Source organism: Nanorana parkeri, unplaced genomic scaffold (genome assembly GCF_000935625.1).
Source record: "Nanorana parkeri isolate BGI_ZX_2015 unplaced genomic scaffold, ASM93562v1 scaffold184, whole genome shotgun sequence".
Lineage (NCBI taxonomy): Eukaryota > Metazoa > Chordata > Amphibia > Anura > Dicroglossidae > Nanorana > Nanorana parkeri.
In genome coordinates this window covers 304,810-315,195 of record NW_017306452.1, presented here as the reverse complement: position 1 = coordinate 315,195, position 10,386 = coordinate 304,810, and the positions used below count along the sequence as shown (strand labels likewise).

At 46.4% G+C, this 10,386-nt stretch overlaps 1 protein-coding gene across 1 annotated transcript in view; it reads left to right on the top strand.

Moving 5' to 3' along the window:
* The first annotated feature begins 369 nt into the window (after nucleotides 1-369).
* The window catches only part of ASNS (asparagine synthetase (glutamine-hydrolyzing)), a 36,792-nt gene continuing 26,775 nt past the window's right edge, over nucleotides 370-10,386 (top strand). The window contains exons 1-3 of the mRNA XM_018555122.1: nucleotides 370-438; nucleotides 8,975-9,239; nucleotides 9,471-9,708. Of these exons, the coding sequence (XP_018410624.1) occupies nucleotides 8,991-9,239; nucleotides 9,471-9,708 (487 nt within the window). The 5' untranslated portion in view covers nucleotides 370-438; nucleotides 8,975-8,990. The remainder of the gene's footprint in view (nucleotides 439-8,974; nucleotides 9,240-9,470; nucleotides 9,709-10,386) is intronic.

Sequence of the window (10,386 nt, the reverse complement as noted above, 5' to 3'; positions counted from 1 at the left end):
TGGAACTACAAATCCCATGAGGCATTATTACCTCTGACAGCCACAAGCATGATTCCCAGGGGCAGAGGCATAATGGTATTTGTAGTTGCTGCACAGCTGGAGTTGCCGACCCCTGCCCTACACGGTGTGATCCCGATCTCCCAATCATTAGGAGCGATCTCATGACGTAGGAGCGGCACTGTGCATGTCACCGCAGCCCTCTGCTGTAGCTGTTGGCTCTCTGCCCAGATCAGGAGACACCGAGAACTGAAAGTGAGCACAAAAAGCCAATAAGGAGAGAAGATTCCACCGTCCAATCAGAAGCTCCGCCCGACACTCAATGAGAGGATTGCTAACAATGTATAGCTGGAATATTTGCATAGCGTTCCCTGCAGGCTCGCTGAGTGCCAGGACTGACAGCAACGTGCAGCCGCCACCGGTGAAGACTTCCCAGTCCTGGTAATCCAATTTATTCTTTTATTTCCTCCCCGAACGAATGACTTTCCCCCCTCCCCGGCATACGGCGTGCCAACCTGTGCTAGTGTGATATACACAGAGCTGTGCAACACATGTCACATATTGCAACATGTGTCAGTGTGCCAAACCCGCTCAGGCAACTTTACAACTGGTGCTGGTGGACTGCAAAGCCCAGCATGCCCTGCCTGCCAAAAGCCACGCCGAGGGGAGTTGCAGGTTGCTGGAAGATAGATCACGCTATGGTGAAGCCTTAAGCTCATCATACACGTTACAACCTGCTTTATATCTACCAACAGGTACTACATGTAGTGCACGGATCATCCTGATTGGATACAAACTGATTGGATAAACCAGGTAGGTCCCCATATTACATCATTATGATCAATCTAATGATTTATGGTCGGACTGTAACGTGTGGAATGACCCTTAAAGGAGAACTATGGGGTCAGGGCTTTTCCCCATAGTTCTCCCAAGGGTCACGGGAGGACACAAACTATCGTCCTCCCATCACCCAAAGCTCAGTATATCGGGGGCTACAGCTTGCAGTATACTGAGACCGCCGCATTACTGTCGAGATCCACCCAGCTGCGTGATTGACAGCTGGCTCTGCCTATCTAGAGGCAGAGCCAGCTGTAACCGCCCCTCCCCCATCCGTTCCACCAGTCAGCGCTGGAGGATTGGAGCGGGGAGGGGGGGAAATCCCTGCAGGGAGCCGTGAGTGACAGTCACCACTCTCTGCAGGGACATGATTAAGTATGGTCAGATTGTAACGTGTATAGTGGCCCTAAAGGAGATTTTGATGGGGCCACAAGAGTAACGTACTGTTTGCCTTGAGCATGACCACTCTAAGACCTTGTACAAAAGAACTTTAAATGCCGAAATTTGATGTGTAATGAGTACCTCCCAATAAGGTTATTAATCCAAAAATTGCAGCTTACCCATAACCCGTCCTCGGAGGTGACGGCTGCAATTATTTTCTTTTTTCAGGTTTTTCTCCTTTTATTGCCACCTGGTGATCATGCCAGTGACACACTTCCTGTCCCCGGGTGACAACGCTCATGTGCACTGTATTTGTGGAGGAGATGCGTTGTCACCCTAGGCTGCTCACTTTTTTTTGGACTACAAATACCCCTTCCACCTCTTATTAGACATGTGCGATTCGTTTCCTTCCGAATTAAAATTCGTACGCATTTTCTGAAATTTGAACATTCGGACACTGCCGAATTTCCAAATCCTAATGCATCTGAATGCGTCCGAATCCAAATTTCCGTTTCAGAATTTCGTTCAAAAACTAAACTGAATCGGACATTTTCATTGACTTTTCTGGCCAAACAGATATGTTTTTCGGTTTAATGCATCTGAATGGGTCTGAATACAAATTTTCATTACGGCAACAAGGGAGCCATATACAGTATATACATATAATACTAAAGCTGAGGCTCCCAGACCCGAATGGCATTCAGGATCCGAATTGTATTGGGGAGCTCCCTAAATGCCATTCAGGTCGGGAAGCCATATACATTTTTTTCTTTTTTTAAGCCCGTGGAGTGTGCATTGAAAACAATACCCCTGTGAACAAAAAAAAGTGAAGAGTGAAATCACAACACACAACAAAAAAAGTGCACAAGGGTGATGAGAAGGGCCACTATTTCCTGATCCACCTGAGACGCCGCAGCTGAAGCGGATCTGGACAATTGTGCCGGGATCCGCCCAGCTGCGTGACTGACAGCTGGCTCTGCCTATCTAGAAGCAGAGCCAGCTGTACCCGCCCCCTCCCCCGTCCGATCCGCCAGTCAGCCCGGGAGGATCGGAGCGGGGGGAATCCAGCCCCCCCCCTGTCACAGCAGAGAGCTGTGACAGGATCGAGAGGTGAGCGAACGCCGGTATGTGTTCGCTCACTTCCCGATCTACTGAGCCCACCTGTGACAGTCTCATTGTCACAGGTCGGCTAGAACTATGAGGTGAGTGAAAAGCACTCACCTCATAGTTCTCCTTTAAATAAATAAGGTGCCACTGCACAAACCTGGCAGGCCGTCCGGCCAAGGTATAAAAATTGCCCCAGGCTAGCCAGACGGCCTACCTAACAGTCATGGTGCAGAATAATATGAGTGCCATGACCTACTGCTGGTGAATCAAGTGGGGTCCCAAACCCAAGTGATTTTCCGGGACACCCTGAGAAGCCACTCTCAGATGGCACAGTACCACAGGCTTCATGCCTTCCCAGCCCATGACCAGACAAGGTAGACCGTCCAAATCAGGAGGTACTGGGCCCAGCCAGAACCCAGTGCCGAGGAGTACTCCCGTACCCCACTCTATACGTAAGTGGACGCTAATTCGGTTTCCCCCCCATTGCCGAGCCATTTAAGAACCCCCGTCACCAGGCAGAGTACTCAGAGACCAACCATACTAGCCAAAAGGCCAGTACAGCGGCTCCTTTCCCCTCCTGCCACTGATAAGAACAGATACTACACTTGATCTTAGCCAAAAGGCCGAGAGCCATATACATATATTACCCAATGCTATTCGGAAATTTGGACCCAGAATGCCATTCGGGTCTGGGAGATTCAGCTTTAGTATTAATATCTGTAGATGGTTTTCTGTGGTATTCGCAACGAATATTCGTAAACTCCTCCGAAACTGACGAAAATTCGGATTTCGCCCGAATCCGAACCGAATTGAATTTCAGATCCGAAATAACGAAATATCCGAACCGAACCAAATTTTTCCGCAGCTCACATGTCTACCTCTTATCTTTATGTCATAGCGGGGCGGTATTTTGTAGTTCACAGAAGGCACCTGGGAAGGCCGGTAGTATTGTTCCATGCGCAGGAAGATACAAGGACCCCGGGGTTCTGGCAGGATCAGCGGGTACTTTTCTATACTTACAGATAATGTTAATTCTCAGAGCTGTCTGAGCTGAACTTCAGGAAAAAAAATATACATTTGAAATACTTATGGGTCACAAGGTGGCATCACAAGGGGGGTGCGGCCCTCACCGGGTGACACCATCAGAGGGGGTGACACCAAAATGACTCACAGTCATGGACAGGGAGCCTGACAGCTGCATGAGAGAGGCATACCTTATTCCACCAGATGAATGTCTCCTCCTCTCTTGGCCATCACCAAGATGGCCACCGGCACTGAAGTGTACGGGACTTCAATATGCGCATGCGTAATTATGTCACTTGTAACGTAATTACGTGCGCACCGGGTGACACCCGACCTGGTGAAACCTTTTGCAATTGGGTTTAGCGGATATTGTGACTCAGTCACCCCGGTCCAACAGCACAGCCAGGTTGTGACTTCAATTCTCATCCTGCAGCTTAGCAATTTAGTTTGGTTACCGACCTGCCTGCAGGCTGTTATTGGATGATGAAGGAGATCAATGATGACGTCATCACTCTGCTTTCTCCTCCTGTAAGTATGTTCTCACTGTTGACTGACAGCACTGTGCACAGATATTAGCTGTGATTGGCTCAAAGTCCTTCCTATACATTATCAGGGCAGATTCAAGTATTTATGTTTGTTCTATATATATTATTTGCCATATGGCCTTGTGGACACCTGACCATATCCGTATGAGCTTGTAGGACATCCCATTCCTAAAGCTGGGTCCCTGTAGTATTCGGATGTGTCCCCTGCACTCCATACAGTGTTCGGACCCAAATGACCGCAGTGCTCGTAGTGATAGTCACGGATGGTGCCGTGCACGGCAAGTTTGTAGAAAGTGAAGATCACCAGCACTCAAGTAGTATCGTTAATTCCTTGTGCTCATTTATAAAATCAAAATGTCACATACATTATATAGTCAACGTTTCGGGGGCCACGCGGGTTCCCTTCACCAGGGCAGCACTGATTTGCTGCAGCTTCTAATACACATTGTGAGAAGTTCTCAGTGTGCAGTGACATCAGAGGAAGCCATTTCAGTCCAGGAGAGGAGCCGGTGCAACAGTGCAAGACTGAAGGCTGGGAAGGACTTAATGTGTAGTTGCCCCTGCGCCATCACACTCTTCTGGGAAGGTTTTAATGTGGAGTTGCCCCTTCATCATCACTCTTCTGGGAAGGTTTTAATGTGGAGTTGCCCCTCCATCATCACTCTTCGGCGAAGGTTTTAATGTGGAGTTGCTCCTCCACCATCACTCTTCTGGGAAGCCTTTAATGTGGAGTTGCCCCTCTGCCATCACTCTTCTGGGCAGTCTTTAATGTGGAGTTGCCCTACCACTATCACTCTTCTGGGAAGGCTTTGATGTGAAGCTGCCCTCTGCCATCACTCTTCTGGGCAGTCTTTAATGTGGAGTTGCCCTACCACTATCACTCTTCTGGGAAGGCTTTGATGTGAAGCTGCCCTCTGCCATCACTCTTCTGGGCAGTCTTTAATGTGGAGTTGCCCTACCACTATCACTCTTCTGGGAAGGCTTTGATGTGAAGTTGCCCTCTGCCATCACTCTTCTGGGAAGGCTTTAATGTGGGTTTGCCCCCTCTCCCACACTCACCTGGGAAGGCTTTCTACAAGATTTTGGAGTGTGTCTGTGGAGATTTGTGTCCATTCAGCCAAAAGCCCCTTTGTGAGGTCAGGTCCTCATGTTGGGTGAGAAGTCCGGGCTCGTAATTGACATTCCAATCCCCAGGTGTTGATCCTGCCAGTGTCTGTCAGTAGAGATTGTACAGCAATGTGATTGACTTTATATACTTAAAGGGTAATTCTACTTTCCTAGGTGAACTTGGGAAAATGGTATTACCCCCTCCAATCTGGCCACCTCCCCCCCCAATTGCTATACTTACCTTTGGGTGATACCTCTTTCCCCTCCGCTGGTGCAGATGTACTATCTGTACCCCGTACTGCCATGTAGAGCAGCCCTACGCTCGCAAAGTCATTTGGGAAGTCATTTGGGTTGTTGTCTACATACGTGTGGCCACACAGTGAACATGTGATTAATTTTTAATTTCTATGTAACTGGATTAAATTGTGCTTTTTAATATCTGTCTAGAACTCAGTTTTCAATTAACCCAATTACTTCTGTTCTGCTGACTGCACATTGTCTGCTTCACATTACTGCCAAGCGTCTGTTTCCTGCCAAGTGCTCTCTAGACATTGAGTGAAATGGCAAAATAAACTTGGGCAGTGTCAATCAGGACATGTCTGGCCCCGCAGAATTGCTCATTGACAGTACGGCTTCAGAAGTATAGCAGGAAGCAGTACAGAGGGAAGTGAGGGAAAGTAAGGGAAACAGTAAAGCAGGAAGTGAAGGAAGCAATAGAGCAGGAATGATCTCACGCTGCAGATACTGTAAACAGTTATGAAGCTACAGTACGGCTTCAGAAGTATAGCAGGAAGTGCAGGAAGCAGTACAGAAGGAAGTGAGGGAAAGTAAGGGAAACAGTACAGCAGGAAGTGAAGGAAGCAGTACAGCAGGAAGTGTTAATTATTACAAACTTTTTTTTTTTTCAAATGTATTTTTTCCACAAGGCTCCTTTTTTATTTGCTTTCCAGGCTGACCTTGCTGACAAAATGTTAATTGTTTAAACAGCTGAAGAGCTGAAGGTCACTGTTCACATACAAGTGACTGAATCAGTCACCCCCTCCCCCTTCCTGTTTGCTTTGCTCATAGGATATGAAGTTTCCGTTAGATAAACTTTCGATTAGAGAGAGCCAGTCTGAAAGCAAACATCTGCTGCTCTGTTCTTTCTTAAAAAAATAAAATAATAATTCATGAATAGATACCTGACAGCACCCTGTTTACTTGTAAAATAAGATGTTATATAAGTAGTGCAAAAAAGATGCAAAACATCAGCTCAAAGCCCTAATAAAGTCGTATTAAACTCTCAAACATTTTCATAATAATGAATCCGGATCAAACAAATACACATTGCCCAGCAAAGCATTTCTAAACATTTTTTGCCTAAATACTTACAGTCATCATGTTTCTGAACAGCTCCAACTCTCTCAGCTCGGCTTCCCTGAACTTCCTGTCTAGTACAAGATCACAAGGGACAGAGCACAGTCTCCAGCAGCTGTCCATCTACTGGCTTGGAGAAGGAAGGATGGAAGAGAGAGGATGGGGAGGGGAGTTACTTGCCTTGCTGGGACTATGTATTTGTGAAGACACACGCAGCTTACTAGTACACACAAGGGTGGCTCCATAGGACCCTGAAGGGGAAATGCGCCACCCTAAAACAGGATATGGGGGCCAGTGTTCAGGGGACCATTATAATTGCCCTTGAGGTGACATAGTTTTAATCAGAACCTCTGCTGATTTTGTCGGTTGCCCTGACCAGTGGGAGCTGCATCACTAGTGTTACTAGTTTGTGTGCATACAAGTCGCGGGTGCTGGCGCCGGTGTTTTTTTTGCTTTTCCTCTATTTTTCCTATAGATTATGAATGAATTACAAATGAATGCAGGTCTATCATATGTAACCCCTTTGCCACCGGCCCTTTAAATGTGCCCTAGTGATGATGGAGGTTGGTAGGAGGGGCTCCTGATTATGTGATCACTGTGATTGGCTGCACAATATTTTTTTTTACATGCTAGCTTGTGAGTGTGCCAGGAAAACTTTTTTCTGTTTTACTGTTTAAAGCCCATTCCGTGTGCACCTTGCTGTAAAGCTGGTGACGAATTGATGAGTGCGTTTGTCATCTGTTTTGCTTGACTGTTTTGGTGCAGTGATGCATGGGGGGTCTCAGCTGCCATTGGGATGTGCGGGATCCCTTGTGCGTCTCTGTGCCTTTAAGGGGGTTGGGCTTCCTCCTGACAAACCTGCACCCAATTTTATCTTCTGCCCCATGTGCTCCAAGATGGAGACTCTGATAGTTTAGAGTTAGGACCGCACTATAAGAGGTGCCTTGGCGCGGCTGTGCGGCTTTCACATTTTCTGCAGAAGACGTGTATCCAAACCTCTGTTTTGAACCTTAGCGGTGAGACAAGTTTTTTTACATGCTGGCTGGTGAGTGTGCCAGGAAAACTTTTTTCTGTTTTGGCTGCACAATAATGACGCAGTCGAGAGCTCGTCCTATCAGCTCCCAATCATCAGTAATTGACTAGGAGCTGTCGGAAAACAACTCGGTCACAGCCAAGTGAGAGCGCTCACAGAACACAGTGATGCATATATGTGTTAAGACATGCCTCTGTGCTGCTACATATATGTGTGAAAAAAGGTGAGTTTATCACTCAGTTGATTCTCCTTTACTGTCCAGTCACAGTCTGGGGACGGGTCCATGGCAACATGGGCTCAGAGAAAGTAGGTTGCATGATGCTGGCCATCGGACTGAGGACATCTAGTGGCAAAAAAAGTTTCTGCAGGGGGAAATCTCTGGATTGAAGGTGAAAGTTGTACCAAAAGCCGGTTTGATTATTTTTAGCTTCGAAAGAGAACAGCGTGAAGGATTTCGAAGCTGCATCACTAGTAACACTAGTGATGCAGCTCCCACTGGTCAGGGCAACCGATAAACTGGAAAACATAAAGGAGTGCCTCCATAGTGTAAAACAGTATTTAATAAAAAGAAGGCACACAGCTAGGGCTGTACTTACAGACAACTGTAGAACACAGGCATGTAACAAGGATGGGTAAACGAAATCACATACAAAGACGAGCTGGAGTATTGATGTTAAACCAGAGTCTTCTGCCCCCAAGTATTCCACGGGTTTACATGTTTCAGATGCAACGCCCCCTTCAGCAGAGGTTCTGATTAAAACTATGTCACCTCAAGGGCAAATATAATGGTCCCCTGAACACTGGCCTCCATATCCTGTTTTAGGGTGGTGCATTTCCCCTTCAGGGTCACCCGCCCCCCCCAACCCCCAGAAGACGTCAAATGTGGTTTTCTGCTTTAACTCCATCTTGATATATTACATGCACATCCTCATCAATGCAGAATAGGTACATGGTTCTCAATTTTTTTTAGAACATGTTTCAGTAGAAGTAAGGATTGGCAAAAGTGAGAACATTTATTTCCCCAAAAATTTTGCCACAATTTTCTTATGAACGTTCATAAAAAAAAAAAAAAAATCTCACCAGAACATTCAATAATACCATCAAAGACTTGTTGAATGTCTTTTAAAATTTTTATTTTTAACATTCGTTTCTGAAATAATTGGAATTTGGGTAATTTGAGAAAAATTTCCTGTCCCGCTCCTTCAATTTTTTTAATCACCATGGTTGAAAACAATTGACAATTTGACCCCATTAACTATTAGAAAATCGAATGAAGGTTCCGAAAACAAATGGTGTATGCCATCTTTATTCTCTATAATGGAGCCCCAGATAGCAGTAAGTCCAATACTATCCAATACTAATAAAAGTTTTGGGTATAGATACAATTGAGGGTGGTCTGTCGTAGATTTCAAGGGTGCAATGGGCTTTAAATGGCTCCTCAGGGTTATGGAAGCTCCTCTCAACCCCCCATTACTCTTCAGAGCTTTCAGTAAGTGAAAATCATGAGAATGCCGTCTAGCATTGAAATGGTATAATATGAGGGCATATCGTATTCTGCCTAACAGTCTGTTTTGTGTTTTATTTGCAGACGTGAAGGATCCAGGATGTGCGGGATTTGGGCTCTGTTTGGCAGTGATGAATGCCTCTCTGTACAGTGCCTTAGTGCCATGAAGATCGCACACAGGGGGCCCGACGCATTTCGTTTTGAAAATGTCAATGGTTTTACCAACTGCTGCTTTGGTTTCCACCGGCTGGCCATCGTGGATCAGCTGTACGGCATGCAGCCTCTGCGGGTGAAGAAGTTCCCTTATCTGTGGCTCTGCTACAACGGGGAAATCTACAACTACAAACAGGTATGACTTGTGCGTGGATGGTAACATGCTGATAAGAGTGGTATCTATCCATCTATCTATCTATCTATCTATCTATCTATCTATCTATCTTTATTCCATATTTCTATATATATGTATGCATGTGTTCTATTCTCTCTCTCTCTCTCTCTCTCTCTCTCTCTCCCCCCCCCCTTGCTGAAGGATGCACTCTACAAATACTCTTATAGTAATCTCTTTGGGTTCTTCTGGCAGCTGGAGAAACATTTTGGATTCGAATACCAGACACTGGTGGACGGAGAGGTAATTCTCCATCTTTACAGTAAACATGGAATTGAACAAACCGCCGCCTTATTGGACGGAGTCTTTGCGTTCATCCTGTTGGATACAGCCAATAGGAAGGTCTATCTGGGACGGGACTCCTATGGCATCAGACCGCTCTTCAAACTTCTCACCGATGACGGTTTTCTGGGAGTTTGCTCTGAAGCCAAAGGTAATTATGAGAAGATGGTGAAGCCTGACTCTGGAAAATAGTGGGTTTTTTTTTTAACGTTTTGGATAGAACGGGGAAAAGTTAACCAGAACCCAATCTGCTCACAGTTTAATAATTGGATGAACATTTTGACCAGTTTGCCTGCCAAACCTCCATATGTGTGGCCCACACAGTGTCATTGGTTGTTAGGATGCTAGCGGCTGGGCCACACAGCATCACTGGTTGCTAGGATGCTAGCAGCTGGGACCCACAGCATCATTGGTTGCTAGGATGCTAGCGAATGGGCCTCACAGCATCACTGGTTGCTAGGATGCTAGCGGCTGGGCCACACAATGTCACTGTTTGTTAGGATGCTAGCAGCTGGGCCACACAATGTCACTGTTTGTTAGGATGCTAGCGGCTGGGCCACACAATGTCACTGTTTGTTAGGATGCTAGCGGCTGGGCCACACAATGTCACTGTTTGTTAGGATGCTAGCGGCTGGGCCACACAATGTCACTGTTTGTTAGGATGCTAGCGGCTGGGCCACACAATGTCACTGTTTGTTAGGATGCTAGCGGCTGGGCCACACAATGTCACTGTTTGTTAGGATGCTAGCGGCTGGGCCACACAATGTCACTGTTTGTTAGGATGCTAGCGGCTGGGCCACACAATGTCACTGTTTGTTAGGATGCTAGC